This window comes from Onychostoma macrolepis, chromosome 04 (assembly GCF_012432095.1).
Source record: "Onychostoma macrolepis isolate SWU-2019 chromosome 04, ASM1243209v1, whole genome shotgun sequence".
NCBI lineage: Eukaryota > Metazoa > Chordata > Actinopteri > Cypriniformes > Cyprinidae > Onychostoma > Onychostoma macrolepis.
Window position 1 is genome coordinate 31,855,383 of NC_081158.1, and position 16,655 is coordinate 31,872,037.

At 37.4% G+C, this 16,655-nt stretch overlaps 1 protein-coding gene and 1 long non-coding RNA gene across 2 annotated transcripts; one reads left to right on the forward strand and one right to left on the reverse strand.

The window, feature by feature from the left end:
• Positions 1-1,649: 1,649 nt before the first annotated feature.
• On the reverse strand, positions 1,650-16,015 carry ntf3 (neurotrophin 3). Its single transcript, XM_058774362.1, has 2 exons — positions 15,807-16,015; positions 1,650-2,419 (listed from the first exon to the last, which is right to left on the reverse strand). Exons 1-2 carry the CDS (start codon positions 15,822-15,824, stop codon positions 1,652-1,654), a joined length of 786 nt encoding a protein of 261 aa, XP_058630345.1. The 5' UTR covers positions 15,825-16,015; the 3' UTR covers positions 1,650-1,651.
• Positions 2,008-5,413, forward strand: LOC131539677 (uncharacterized). The gene is made up of 4 exons (XR_009270940.1): positions 2,008-2,121; positions 3,593-3,655; positions 3,743-3,793; positions 3,905-5,413. It is a non-coding gene; the product is annotated as an uncharacterized LOC131539677 (long non-coding RNA).
• Positions 16,016-16,655: the final 640 nt, after the last annotated feature.

Consider the following 16,655-nt stretch of genomic DNA (forward strand, 5'->3'; position numbering starts at 1 on the left):
AATACGATTTCATGCTAATAAAGCTTTATGTTCGGACCTTGGAGGACAAAGTCTTGGCACTTCACTTGATGTAGTAATGGGTTTGGACCCCATCCTGACTTATCCTGCAAGTTTTATATGCCGGTACAAAAGTAAATATGATATGTAGGTGGTATATATTTTGGATTCTTGTGGACACTTGGACGGCTTGTCCAATCAGAGGTGACCTGGGTCATGCGTCACAAAGATAAGCCTGAACAAAAGCCGAACCACAGCTGCCTGGCCTTTTAAAATGCTCTTCAAATGACCGCAAATGCTGCCTATATGCTCTGATATGCTTTGTGTTGTCTTGGGTATATCGTATGTAATGTGAAGGAGTACAAAACATGTTAATTTGTTGAAGAGGCTGACACTTTTTGTGTAAGTCTCACTGAAATCTCTTCACCTTAGTGTCTCATGTCTAGCGACTCTCTTTATATAAACGTACAGCGGGAAAACACAGCAGGCCTTTTTTTAGCCGCAGTGCACCGGCGAAATGCTTATCTCCTAAGATGAGTCTGACAAGAGGGAAACCCTCTTAAGGGGGAGATTACGTGTTCAAATCCCAGCTCTGCACGTATGCACATCGTCTTAAGGCAGCTTTACCTCTGTGTAAGACTGCAGTGTCATTAGCGACGGCCCATTTTGTTTGCATGCTGCTCTTATGCGTGCTGGCTTCGCTCTTTAAGGTGGTCAAGTTGCTACTGATCATGGCAGGTGATCGAAAAGAGACTAAAAGTGCAGCAAGCTTATTTCTGGTGGTTTCTGGTAGACTAGGCGTGGCTTCAGAAAAGGGCATAGGGAGGAGTCTTTGCTCCTCCATTTGCTGAGGAGCTTCTTCAGGGCTACTGAGCTACACAATGGTGAGCAATAATTTCATCACTGGACCCTTCAAAGTTAATACTTGGTTGCTGTCCTTCCCACTTTATTGCGGCTATGTTGGAATGCGCTAAAGGTAATTTCTAAAATGATGTTAAACACTTTCAGAAGGCCATCTAGAATCAAAATACTGCCCAGATTGTGGAACACTAAACCGTCACTTTTTGGTCCATATGTTCTGCTAGAATTGACTCTCTGCATCTATAAACCACTAATAGGAGTGCTTAGAAAAATATATATTTCTTAGGTATTTCATGCAGTTTTGATACACATATACTGTATGTTTACACATTTCCATACAAAATACGACAACATCCCAACTGTGATTTGTTTTCCCAGACACGAAGAGGATATACTGGCAGCCTGTTTCAGTAGAAAAACTGGTTTTCATGAACAATACTGAAGTTAATATGATATTGAGTGATCTGTGTTTTCCATTGCAACTGTTCCCAAGGTCCAGGTCTAGTGGAGTGACGTGTCCTCTGACTCTGATACGTGAGCAAGGCACAATTCAGCATGCAATGCTCCTGTAGCTTAGCAGCATTGCATGTTATCGTAAGTCTTCTTTTTTTTTTTTTTTTGATTTTTCGTTGCAAACAACTTAAATAAATAACAAGTATATTTATACATTATACATAGACATGTATAAACTATATGCATTCCATATAACTTAAATAATAATTTATATTTATATATTTACAGCCCCCCCTCAGGGAACATAAAAAAGACAGTGGAGAAGTCGCTGCAGTGTTTTTCACGTCCTGCGGTGTTTGCGTGAGAGTGCGCAGACGCACGAGGTGTCTATTCGTATCCAGCGCCAGCCCACCGACGATTCATCCTGAGTGAGAGCACGCACAAAAGTCTGCGAGGTTTTGCACTGCGAGTTCCAGTGCTTCTCGTCAATACCCCGACAGCTGCCCTTTTGGGACTTGCCGGTGTTACATCTCGTCTCGTAAAAGTACTGCTTGATATTTGTGCGTCCTGCATTGACAGACCCCAAAATCGTGACCACTTGTCCCTTAATGTCCACAGCTGTGGTCCTGTCCGTCACCCACAGACTGATGCTGTCACATACTGAAAACTCGCCCCTGTAGCTCTTGTGCTCGGTGTTGCGCTTCTGCCGTGTCTTGTTGGCACCGCTGCCGTCCTGGTTGCTGACGAAGTCGTCCATGAGGTAGAGCGGTGGCGGTTGCAGAGGAGGTCGGTCGCTGAGAAGCACGCGAGGTGAGTTGTAACGTTTGTGCTGACGCAGAAGCTCCGTCGAGATGTCCGTCACGGACTGGTCACTGATGTTCTCCTTGTAGTCCGTCACTGCGGGTGGGTTTAAGGTGGAGGAAGGTAGCGCATCTTCCTGCTTCTGTCGGCTGCGGCTGATGTCGGCCTGCAGGAGCTTTATGATGAGCGTGTTGATAGGGTCCTGCGTGGGCCGCTGCTTGTCCATCGTAGAGGCTGAGATACCATAGAGGTACGCGAGGAACATCACGTACAGCAAGATGGACATCACTAGATTCACCTGTAAGATCTGTGGAGAAACAGAAGACAGTTTTATAAGCATGGTAGCAAACAAAAGCAATCAACTTTCGTTTTTTTTGGCCCTGCGACAGCACTGAATTCTCATGAAGCTCATTGTTGCATGACAATAAGTGGTGGCACTTCTCCGGCATATCTGCATGCCATGGAGGCACACAGTTAATGGGTGTGCGGTAAAAGATGGCCTGCAGTGACATGCACATAAGCGTGTTTGTAGGGCCTCCCGTTTGGTATATTTATTTGAGTGCCTGGCACATCCTTTTGGCACGGTGTACGTTCTGTTTCGCAATAGCATGAAACAGAAACCACAAAAGCAGAGTCTGCTAAATCATTGGAGCATTATTAGAGTACACCATATCGCTGTGGTATAAAAGGTTATTTATAGGTTATTTAAACTGGAAAAAACTAAATCACTTATTCACCTGTATAACTTTTATTTCTGTTCTGACATTATTTTTCCATGCAATTATAATTAATAGGGACTTGAGCTTTTCAAGAACCACTTACATTTCGATTTGTTCTTCACACACTTAAAACATACAGCGTACAAGTCAACTTTTATAAGACTTTTATGATACTTTATAGTTCTTTTGGGTCTTCTTGAAGGATTAATTGTAAAAGCAAATTTCTTGACTTCTCCGGTAACAGTTAGTTACTGTTCACTATGTTAGCAGTGAACGAAAATGAAAAATACAATGAAAAACACTTCCAATACATTATTAAAGTCTACCAATACATTATTAAAATAAAAATGTATCTGTTACTATTATGTAATAGACCTGAGCTGACATGAACAGATGTTTTTATAACGTTAATAAAGATGAACAAATACCATAACAAATGTAATGCTAATTGCACTGAAAAAAGGGTAACATAAAAATGGTCAAATCTAAATTAGCTGCTTTTGTTCAAGTCAAAAACAATATTTAATATCAGTAAATCTACCTAAATATATTCATTTATACCAACAAAACTACATTTTATGGGTTAGAAACAGCTCTTAGGTAACAATTACAGGATACCACTTTTACAGTGTGTAAAGTGTTACTATTTCCTTTCTATTTCATTTTATGTCTCACAAAAAAAAAAAAAAAAGGATTTTTCAATTTTGGGTGAACTACTGTATTCTTTTAACACAATATTGCCTTTTCCACATTGCTTCAAGTAAGAAGGTCTGTCCTCTGTGAGCTGTTGGTGATATTCAGTGCAGATTTTCATGCTAAATAAGGTAAGAATTGTGGCCTACCATAATCTTGTGTGGTTATTTTAATACTAACAATTACAGTTAACAGCCTTTCAATTTTCTTTTCAACAGCATGCAAGCGACAGGCCTCACTTGGCAATTATCAGATGCGTCACTTTCCCGGTATGACAAGTATACAAATTCTTTTTCATAACTCGTAACTAGACATCAGTAAAAGTACACATTCCTTCTCAGGTCTACCTGAATAACCAGACCCTGACTTGTTGCTTTCAGGTTTTCTTTCAGATCAACGTATCCACTGTGCATTCTGGGATCACCTGAAATCAAACTGATTTAACGAGAGAATGTGAGCCACGGCGGCCGCTGCAAAACATCTTAACATCAAACCTAGAGCGGTCAAATCATAAGTGACACTAAACTACAGACTACAGTACAGTGTAGAGTACAGGAACTGAGGTTTAATGGTGACACTGATGCACAAAGACAGACGTGTTGCAGCAGACAGTCAAGGGTTACAGCTGCTACATCAAAGGATCATTTGGCATGAGTGTCTGATGAAAATAAATTTTCAGTGTGCTTCCTAATATTTAAGCTGCCCCGGGTGTTTCTATATCTTTTCAGAACCACATGTCTTGCCTTCGAAGAACTGCAGGGTTTGGGAGGTCTTGGCATGGAGGTTGATAGTGTCATGGGATGGTTTGTTACATAAACGATTGGTTTCAAATTAGACTTTGGTGACGAAAACAAACACAAAAGACCTCTTGTTCTGAAGGAATGTTTGATCTTTTATCATTTGACACTGAGTTCAGATTAGTTCACCTGAATTTTACAGAAAATTATCTAATTTGTCATTGATGTCACAAGTTTGCAGCCAATTGTCTGCGCGTACTATCAACACTGACCGTTGTTGTTTAAGATATTGAAATCTTGATGTCTGTAAGGGACAAGCGAATGAGGGATTGTGAATCAGACCCACGGCGCTCAGAGGAGACTGTTAATCACTCCGTCCTCATTATCGGTCAATAAGCATCGCTAATTTTGCTTTTTGGCAGGGGTGATGCATGCAATTCAAAAGAGGGACGGCACAACAAAGTCACCTTGCAGGCAGTGGCGTAGAAAATTACTCAGTTTTATTGCCTTTACAAATTAATTTTTTCTGCCTGTGCAGTTGCTGAGTTCACAGCACATTACTGAAGTTGTGACTGAATAATTGTACTAAATATATAATCTGTAGTAAAGAATTTTGCAAGAGAATCAGATTAATTCCAAGGTGTACTAATTAGCTAAATTTGATAAACCAAATCCAATTTACATTTGCAGGGCATTTAGCAAGACACAAAGGGATCAAATTTGCACTAAATTCTCAGGCAGTAAATCTGCTAAAAATCAAAATAAGGCCAAAAATGCAAAATCCCATGCAATTAAACTGCTTTTATGCATGTTTGTTCAAAATAAAATACACTTTATTTAACCATAACAGCCTCTTAAAATGTAAACAGTTATTTTATGAGTTTTTTTTTTTGGGTTGTATCAACCCTCTGGTGTTTTTCTGTACTTTTTTCTCTGGTCATTCTTGACCAAAATAAATTTATGTTTTTTTTTTTGGTTTTGTTTTGAATTGGTTTACTCTATCTTAATGGTACAAAACATGATAAACGTTTTGGTGTTTACTATGTGAACACACACACACACACAAAATGGACATATTCATGGCAAAAATATTTACACGGTCAAAATGACTGCATTGAATGGCAAAGCGGAATGAACTGTAAGTGTATTTCATCTCGTGGAAACGTTTGGTACTGCGCCCTAACAAAATCTTAACAAAATTTTATTTTTTGCAATATCAACCTCAAATTTCGAACAAATCTAAAGATGCTAATATGCTAACAACTAAAACATGTTTTGTAAAATTTCTATTTCATCTAAAATTTTAAAAAATGAGCATTTTTCATAATAATAAATATTTTTGTTTCACTTTTTTACTTTTTAGTTTCACTTTTTCCCTATTTTTTACTTAACTATTCCATTCATGTAATTTAGTACCATAAAATCCCATAAAAACACAAAACATTATTGAACTTAAATATAATACATTAATTTGATTTAAATGAAAAAATCGTATAAAAAATACAAATAAATAAATGAATTCTGTCATTTTTACTGCCACGTGAGCAGCACCAAAGAGTTAAAAAAACATTGCATAAAAACATACAACTGTTGCCTGAAACCAAATTTGCTGTGCTCATACTTAAGCAAAAGTTACGTGACTATCCCAGAGAGCCTGTGAGAATGCATGTGTATTGATTACGATTTTGTTGTAATGTTTATATGCATTTTCAGTGAACTACTTCAAATTGTGCAACATTCCCATGTGCACTTTAATTGAGAACATAAAACATCAATTTGAAACACTTCGTCTTTGTCGACACAATTTGCGTCATTTCCCCTCTGGGGAAAAGCACAAGATACTGGAATGAACGTCAATTACTCTTACCATTTGGGCTCATTTAGGTGAACACGGGGTGGAAATTTCCTTGGAGCTCCAGACCAGGGTTGAACAGATAATCTTTTTCATCCTCTTAAGTGCGATCAAATGCTTGGCTATGTTTGTATACGTCCAGTAAGCTTTTAAAAGGGTTCTTCTACATTAAGCTGCAAAAATTGCCTATAATGAGCAACTCGGTCACGTTAAAGTCAACTTGCTTCCCTTGAAGCGTAATTTATAACACAACAAATGATGTGAGAGAAGCACATGCACTTGAATCTGTTTCGACCATGTTTGAATAGATAATCCTTCGCATCCTCTTAACTGCTCTCAGATACTTAGCTGTGTTTCTTCATGTGCTGCAAACATTGTCGGAGACCTTCTAGGAAGCACGGCTAATGCGATCCCTCACTAAACTAACAAGAGTTTAAGGTCTGATCCATACAGAGGGCCTTTTCGAAAGCTTTCCTCTCAAACACGCGTTTAAAATCTCTAAGACTCTGACATATTTCTTTACGTGCCTTGCTCTGTCATGTTGCATAAATGCAGGAAGTTCACGTCTCACAGGAGCACAGATGTGCATTCATGTGTCTTCCTGGATGAACAGCAGCTTAAACGTTTGTCTTCAGGAAGGTGCCAAAAAAAGAGGTTTGGTAGGGGGAGATTCTTCTAACATCACAAATGATTGCGGCTCAGCCTGAGACACTGACACTGAAGTGCTTCACCATTCCTATGTAAAAAGTTGCAGTATGCTAATGCTAATATGAAATTGCTCACACTTTCATTCAGTGTAAATCTCCATGCTAGCTGTATATGAGCATTTGGCTTTAGTTCACTGCTACAAATTTTAACATAAATATGATGATTGTTCCAGTGAAACACAAAAAGGAGTCAATCGAAGAATCTTGATGCAGCATGCAATGATGGCTCCAAAATCACAAAAAAGCACCCGAGAACTAGACCTTATGTCTTGTACGTTATATTCCAACTTTTCTGAAGTCATACAATAGCTATGTGTGAGGAACTAACAAAAATTAAAGCTGTTTAAAAAATTGCACCAGTACAAATTTGTGCTGGCGAGAAAGAGAATCAAGAGTTGCAGCAGATAGAAAGGTTTTGAATTAATTTAGTTAAATATTCCTATAGTGGATGACTTCAGAAGACTCTTGGACTACTTTTATGGTGCTTTATATAAACTGTTGTGCGCAAGGATTCCGGATTTCTGTGCAATATAAAATAAGGCTATTGGATGGAAAAAAAACATGAGTTTGCAATGACATTTTCCTTTTTAAAAAAGAGAGTAAAAAGAGAGCAAAAAAACATTTCCTGCCAGCACTTTCACATGGTAACATTTCTATTTTGTTGCATAATGATATATGCTCTATTACTGGTAAACTAAGTGTAATTCTATTTTTTTTTTCAAGACAATTAAGTAGAATGTCAACATATTTAAGTCATTTTGTTGGATTTGATTAATGCACAATAACAGACATTACATTAAGTCTGTTACAGAGTTCCAAAGGATATTTAAAGGGGGTTGCAACATTGTTCATTATAAACAATAGAAATAACAAAGCAAAAGCCAAACTCACTAAAGTGTCCAAACTCACAGCGGGCCGCAATGAATCTTAATACAATTAAACTGGAGAAAAACAAATGAACTGACAGTCCTCAATGCACTTCATGCTGAAAACATAATGTAGGCTAAGCTATTAGATTTTTGAATTTTGTAAAATTCTTGGTTAAAAACGCTGTCTGCTACAGACCAAGCAGCAGGATAAATCACTCCCACACAAACTATTATGTCTGACCCAAATTGAGCATGACATGAAAGTAGTGGATGATTTTAAGTGGTGAATGATTTCGACCATTTGTCTTGGTGGCAGTTCCACTCACAACCTCCCAGCAAAACCACACCAGACTGTTTTAAGCGCCTGGAATGACACTCTACGTTCATGTGATTGGCCTAGTCACCTGATAGGGCAGTTAATGGACTCTAGGTTGCTTTCTTAGGAATGCCCAAATTTGTTGACGCCCTAATCCATTTAAATTAGGTCGGAGAAGACAAAAGCTGCCTGCGTACTTTGAACAATTATGAAAAGTCCAGGACAAAATAAGACTTTTCATGAGGCATCAAGTTCGAAACACAAACCGTGATGATTAGCTGTTGGGCGCGTACGGTACAAGCTCAACCATTCACCTGTTTTCCATTTTTGCTAAGACTTAATAGTTGTACAGTGCTGATAACTATGTTTGCACAATGAATGGCACGTCGACATGACTTTGGGCTAAATAAAAATTATGCAACACATTCAGTATATTTAAGGTTACCACATTGTATGCCAGGTTTGGACAGATTCAAAATTTGCTCTAGGAGTGGACTGATCTTCAGTGAATCAGAGGGATATTGTTTTTAAATCACCCTGGGTCCTTTTTACTCTAGCGCTGCTCCTCATCAGCCAAAATAGATGCAGTGACGGCGATAGATAACAGCCCAACAACCTCCTTGGCTAAATGCTAAACAAGCAAGCATTGTTTAGGAGCTCACAAGTCCATCGCCTCAGAAACTACATCAGGAAATTCCTTTTCACTTACACACAAGTGACTCTCACAAAAATGGTCCTCCGCAATCAGTTTGATCTCAGCAAAAAGGAATTACTTTTTATATAACATGAGTCTTGTGACCTTACCAGCTATGAGCCTACTTGTAGCTGCTTCACTTTTCAGTGGAAAACAAAGTTCCTGACTATCAAGCCAATATTTTATAATGACATAATATTAAACTGCATACAACAGCACACTCAGTGAACTTTTATTTCAGGACACGGGCGCATTAGGCGTCAAAATCTGGTCCTTGATCTCCTTTAACTGGTTTAGGCCACTCGATGCACAGCTCTGCACTTGCCTCGGGATTAATCCTTATAAACACTTGTGGTTTCCTTAATTTTAGAAACAGCAACTAAAAGGTCACTAGAAGTCTGAATAAAAATGAGTTTTGTTACTTTGACTTTGCACAGCATTCCTGTTCTACCAACAGCAAACCTTTCCATCAGACAGCTGTGATATATAACAAATAAGAATCAATTGCATGCATATTTCTGTCTTGTTTTCGATTACACAAACCTACAGAATAGCATGTTCATGTATGACAGGTGTTAATCTCTCACAGCACTGTGTCAGTGGCCTCGACATCGGGGCTTCTTCACCTCCTACGCACATCATCTACGACTGGCCAAGGAGGCTTACAACTCCCTGAGCTTTTAACTCCTAGAGGATTGGCCTGAGATTAGCAACAGCCTTCACACCAACCAATGCACTATTTAACACACCGTTCAGACCAGCATGTTTAGATAACACAGATATTGGAGTTGAACAGTCAACATGAACTGGACTGTTTTAGCATTCATTGACTAATTCACTCAATGGCCAGTTTGTATTGACATATTGACATATTTACAGCAAATATACGTTTCTTTTCTGCCGAATCCATTTAGACAATTAAATATATGATTATACACAGTGTTGGGAGTAATGCATTACAAGTAATTACTTTTTCAAGTACTTTTAAATTTACAACAAAATATCTAAGGTACATTTTCAAATAGATAACGCAAGTTACTTTGTTTTTCATTTATTGATTGAGACCTCTTGTTGAGAGAAATCGTAAGGTGCAGAGGTGTTGTCTGCGCTGTGTAAACATGATGGTCATTGTACTTCTAGATTAAATGTGAACATGCATCTGCTCATCTCACTTGCTCAAAAACAGATTCGGTATTCCTAGAAATTAATAAAAACTCAGAATACGATGCAAACCTGCAATAATTAAATCTGTTAAATAGCACAAATATACTTTATGTATTTAATCTCACTGCTGACCTTTGACGGTCCAATTCAACCATACAAATAAGCAAAAATGACTTTAGTTAAGCATCATATTTGTGTGTGCGCGCATGTTTATTTTTTGCTGCAGTAAGAGTGTTATTGTTATTAATTTGTTTTTTGTTAGAAAGCTCAACCCAGGTGAGTAAAAGTAATGCAAATGTAATGTAATGCATTACTTTCCATAAAGTAACTTTTTTAGGGAGTAATGCAATATTGTAATGCATTACTTTTAAAAGTAACTTTCCCCAACACTGATTTTACATACGGTAAATAGAAAATCCACAACCAGTTTCCCATTCTTAGGGTTATTTTCTGTCGGACTGAGTTTGTAATCTTGAGAGGAGTGCCATATGTCCAACAACAGAACAGCAAGACAATCAATCAAGCTAACAGATACTGATAAACTTTGTATACTTCAGTCACATGGAGTTAGGTTTTAGCTTTGGGAAGATACTGAATCAAAGAGTTTTCCATTCAGGCGCACTATGAACTGTTTAGCTATTGTTTGAGATTGAAACATGTGCATACATGTCACCGGAGAAATAGAAATAGTACAATGAGAGGGAGAATACAATATAAAAAAGGTAAAAAGCCACTTAAAAGTGGATGTTCTTAATGCACACAACTGTCTGTTAGCAATGCACTGGCACGTTGAAAGCATCATGCAAAATGACATGATATCTTATGGTATCTATCAACAGGACATGACACTATGACCGTACATATTTCTTGTGTGTTTCAGAAGAGTGACCCAAGTTGATGGACTCAGGATGGCTTGGGAGGCAGCATGCCAGCGGAAGAAATCCACCCAGGATTTTCAAAGAAGAGCGTCTAAACCCTAATGCTGTCCAATTGCCTCCAGATGTTCCCCTAAATGAGCGAAAATAGACCCCCCCCCCCCTCCGACGTGACCTGCAGTGTTTGAAAACCCATCAAGTGGAGGCATTCATTACAATCAAGCAAACTTCGCATATTAAGTTCAGAAGACAAACTTTTCAGCTGTTATGATTTATTGGTGGGTTTTTGTCAAAGGTTTTCAGACTTTCAATATCGAAAACTACACAAGCTGTGTAAACTGTCAGCTCAAAGTACATACACACGAGCATTAGTTTACTCCAGTTCACATGCAGCGTTTTTATGAAGCAGGCTAGCTTAGCATGTCATGTTTTCAGTGCCTCTTGACGCGAGTTGTTCGCTAAGCGTTCAGTGTAGGGGACGCATTGCAGCTGTTTGGCAGCTTGTGTCAACGCCTCCCTTCAGCGCACTTCATTCAGTCGGCATGTGTTTTTGGTAAGTTCTGATTATCGCCCAACATGCTGAATGGTATATGACAAGTGTAAGTTAATATGACAAAACTGAAAATATATGTCAAATTTTGGCAGCCGATGTCTTAATTTTTGGCACTATTAGAGTGATTATATATTAAATTTAAGACTTTTATAGTTCTAGTTATCATCTTGTCTCACAAGCAGCATCCCAGGTAAAAGATTTAGGTTATAAAAACATTGTGGGAACATTGTTTTGAAATGGTTGTAAAGTAAAGTAAAAATAGTAAAAATATTCTAAGAACGTTAAAATGTCCAGCTTTCTTGTCGGAATTAGAACATTATTTAAAGGTTCTTAAAACATTTCTCACAACGTTCTACTAACTTTATTTTCACCAAAAATATAACATTATTTGAATGTTTATTTTTACTATTCTAAGAGTGTTAATATGTCCAGTTTTCTTGTCATGATTAGAACGTTATTTAAAGGTTCTGAAAACATTTCATACGACATCTTTTTCACTCAAAATAAAATGTTATTTGAACGTTTGTTTTTTAGTTTCTAAGAATGTTAAAAAGACCGGTTTTCTTGTTAAGATTAGAACATTATTATAATGTTATTTGAATGTTATATTTAATATTCTAAGCATTTTCTCTCAACATTTTGAGAACCTTCATCAACATTATAAGGACGTGCCTGAGAGTTATAAGTGCATCAAATACTTTAAAAGGTATAAGAATGCTCTATAACTTTTTGTTCTAACATTTAAAAAATGTTAGTTAAAGTTGTTAGAAAGTTCCCTGCTGGGATTTAACGACAACAACAGTAGTAGTTCTTTACAATATTTTGTTCAAAAAAATGGCCTTCCATAGCATTACAGCTTGTAAATTCTGATTATCAGCCAACACACTGAATGGTATATTCCATGACAAGTCTAAATTAATAGGGCAAAAGCGAAAAATGTGCATATCAAATTGCTTTCCTTGCCAGTGCTTTCCTGTTTTGGCACTATATATTTATTTAAGTTTTTATTACATAATTTTCTTCCAACAAATGGCCTTCCATAGCATCAAAACTAGTGATTTTCCTGGTGACTGCCAAATTTAATGCAATTAAAAGTACAAAAATGTCAAAGTCAGGTGTCTTCATTAAAGCATGGTGCTATAAAAAAGATTTTAGACTATTAGTGTGAGGTCTGGGAGTCATTAGCGATTAGCCTGACTTTTATAGAAAACTAAACACAGAATAAGCTCTCTGTTTGACATGGCACTGCCAAACACAACAGTTAGTGTAATTAACACATCTTGGAGTTTGAAATATGATCATGTTGGTTGTTTCAATGTAACGTGATAGATGGGTGTTTGGCAGCTGACAGCAACACTTTGTCAAGGATACAAACTACAAAAGGTGCAGCTACTTCCCACTCAGAAGGGTTGATATTTCTACCACGGCTTCATGTTTAATGCATATCAACTCATGGCACTTCCAGAACAAATGATAGAAGCCTTTTGGAGAAACTAAAGTATTCTGGGTATGCTCAGGCACACTTAAGACAAGACAAAAAAGGTTTTCAAACAAGTCTACACCTAAACCTACCCCTTACAGGAAACTTTGTGCATTATTAGATTTTCAAAAAAAAAAACACCATTTAGTATGTTTTTGAAGACTTTTGAATTATGGGGACAGGTAATGTCCTCATAAACCACCTTCAAATTGTAATACCTCTGTCATACCCATGTCATTAAACAAATGTCCGTAAACCACAAATACCAACCCATACACACACACACACACACACACAAATTAGTTCCTGACTACAATATCCAAAATATGGATATTGTGAGGAGTGTGTGGTTTTAAATGCTGTTTAGACTGCAACCATAGCATACCAAACACCATCTTCCCAGCTAACAGAGAACATTCTCAAAACATCCTGGCAAGGTTCTCTCAAAGTTATGAACAAACATTCTTCCAGTATCGTTAATAGAATGTTTGTCAAAAGGTATATGGTCTTTAATAATAGTCTAAAAATGAATGTTCAGATATAGAGAATGTTTAGAATATTTAGACTCAGAGAACATTCAAAAGTAGCATTCTGATAATGTTTGCAAAATGATCAAATGGAATGTTTGTATAACCAAGAAAAATGCATTTAAAAAACTGGATGTTTTGAACGGTCAGAGAACTTTCAGAAATAACTATTTTTTAATAGCTTAATCCAAATTGTTCCTAAAATATCTTTTTGTGAGCTGGGTTGGAATGTGCTGAACATTTCTGGCACAAATGACTAATTACCTTATTGGAGATAGTATGGTTGCACTTTATGATTTATCTGAAGCAATATCTCTCTTTGGAATGGAGATGGATGCTCTGCTTAGGATTCTTAGCAAAACCATAGCCACATATGGAAATGCACAGTCAAATTCTGGTATAGCATTTGCTCTTCTAGCCACTTAGAAAACTGGAACAGTATCAGAATACCCAGCGTGCCATGCTTCCGTGTACCATGTCACATAATATCAATGCTGCGCTGATAAGGCAAACGTGACAGAAAAGAATGGAAACACTATTACAAATTCTGCACTGTTAAGCTGTGCAGTATTGTTGCGCTATCATTAGCTATAACCATAGGTTTTGTTTTCTGTACAATAATTGATAGTGCGCAAAATGAAGAGTTACTGAGAAAATGAAGAGTTACTAAGAAGTGCTTCATTTCTTTGAACCTGACCTTGATAAATGATGTATTTCGGCCTGGCTGCCATCTGTCATTTTGATGATGGGTCTGTCAGTGAAGTGTACTGACCGCTTAGACTTTGTAACCTGTTAGTGAAGCATGCTTTTTGAAATATGAAAACAGCCGAGACACATTTATCAAGATGAAAAATATAATTTCATGATTTGGCATACATAAAGTATTCTATAATGAGACGATCCATATATGGTCACCGTTGTGAATTTCCCACAGTTTAAACATAGTGACCAAAAAAAGAGACTTGAGGTACAAGTGACCCATGATAAAGTTGATGAGATCCCCTGATGGCCAGCCAACATTTTTTGCTGTTCCCATTTTAAAGTGACAGATAGTTGCCCAGAAAAATAAGGATGCACTGCAACTGGCCGAACATTTACCACTGCAGTTTTCAGAGCCACTACGCAGATGAACTCAAACTACTGTAGAACCTGGAAGTGTTTCAAAGCCGCAATAATTGAGAAAATCACACAAGTGAATTGGTTATACTGTTAGCTAGTGGGCTAAAACACCTATTGTGTACGAGGTGTGCAATGTCACCAGGCCTAGTTAAGCCGGTATTCTGCAAACAGATATAATTGAAAATTTAATTTAGATTTTTTTTCTTCTTTTTTTTTTTAAATAATGTGTTGTCTATTTATTCACATACACTTACTAAAGAAAGCTGCACTTCAGTTTTCGCTCAGAATAAAATAAATACTTTTATTTTCAAATCATCAAAATAGCATAAAATTCTGATTTTGTGTGATTTATTAATCTCTATAATGACTTCAGATTAGAGAAAAGTCCTCAAATAGCGCCATGGGTTCACCACAGTCAGGTCCCATATTTCTTTTGACACATGTTCACCAGTAAACCTAAAGTATTTGCATTAACCCTTTAACCTCCCCGTCAGTGGATGCCTCATGTCAAATCCTTTACTTGACAGATGCTTGTTTCAGGAGCATGTCTGCACAAGATTTCCTTCGACACACACAGCAGGGAAACATAAGCAGAAACACACACAGACAGGTCTATCAAACAAGTGGGGGAAAAAATATGAATGCAACTTCCAGTCGATGTACAGGAAGAACAATAACTTTAACCCACCAAGAATCTTCAAGGGCTTCGACAGCACTGGCATCTCCGGGCACAGATTTATGTGGATTATCTGTTTTAGGGATTGTCTGCCAATCTCAGCCAGATCTCAGAGCAAAGTGTTTAGACAACATCTAAGTATATTTTAAAGTTTTTATGTTGTCTTATCAGTTAAAGTCGAGCAACTTTTCAAATTACTGCATTTGAACCTTTTATATTCTCAAAAATATTTATATATTGGAGAGATATAAAGTTAAACTTGCATTTACAGTTGAATGTAGTTATAGACAGACCTAGACGCCTCAATTTATAGTTAGAAGAAAAAGAGTTGTCTTGGCAATCTATTGTTTTGTGCATAAAGAGAAGAGCACTTTGAAAGGTAAGAAGTGAATTTGCCCGTACTGGTTTTCAGTTCAGCCCGAGGCTCTGAGCAGTTCACATTCTTCCCAAATACACAAATGCGCAGAAAGTTCCTCAGACACATTAACGCTAATGTTTATATGCAATATTGCAAATTACGCAGTTGTTTCTGCCAGAAAACGTATTGTTTTACGAGCAAATATTGGCTGTGTGAACTTTTTCAGTGGTTAATCGCACAGAAAACTGTCCTGGAGAACAAGAGCAAATGCGCAACCGTGCCAAGAGCCCTCCAGATTGCCATCGAACAATCCATGGAAGCAGTTCGAACAAACAAACTTTCTAAACATACATACCGTAATAAAGGTAACCATAGCATCGGTGAGGAAATATTCAGCAGTGCCGACATGAAGGTGATGAGTTTATAACGAATCCTTTTTGAAAGTTTCCAGCTAGAAAGCGCGCGGTGCGTGCCGAGAGTCTTACTGGCGAGTACTGCGCGCAGATCGATCTTTCCCCCTCTCTCTCTCTCTCTCTCTCTCTCTTTCTCTCTCTCTGTCTATAGCAACAAGCATAATCTTCTACTCTCCTGTGCACATCCAGCAGCACGGACAGATGGCTTTTATAGGGTTGCTGTGCTTAGTCCGAAGTGATGCCATTCTCCTTAGTCAATCATGCATTTGTAAGTCTAATAAGTTTAATAACAACAGTAACACGCATTTTACTGTGCATTAACTGATGACCAGTTCAGCATTAAATGTAAACGCATGTAAATTCAATGCATTAAAATTGCTTTGAATTATATTCATATTAATTTTACTTTATCTACATTTTTGAAAAATAAATGTTCCAAAAGGGGTTTTCGCTGTGATGCGATAGAACCATTTTGGTTTCCCCAAAAACCTTTCTGTTTTCTTAGTGTTCCTTATTCATCTACAGATCCCTTTTCCACTGTAAAAAATGACCATGATTTTAACGGTAAAAAACTGTGAAAAAGCTACGGTAAAAACCTGTTAAATGGTTAAAGGTAAGTTCTCCTAATATATACGGTGAAAAACTGTAATATACATTTCAGACAATTTTACGGTGAAATACCGCTTTTGGAAGTGAAAAAGAATGTAAAATTTACAGGGAAAAACCTAAATCGACGTTCCCAGAATTCCCTACACTGCATTTCAAATTTTGTTTGAATTTGATGTTTTTTC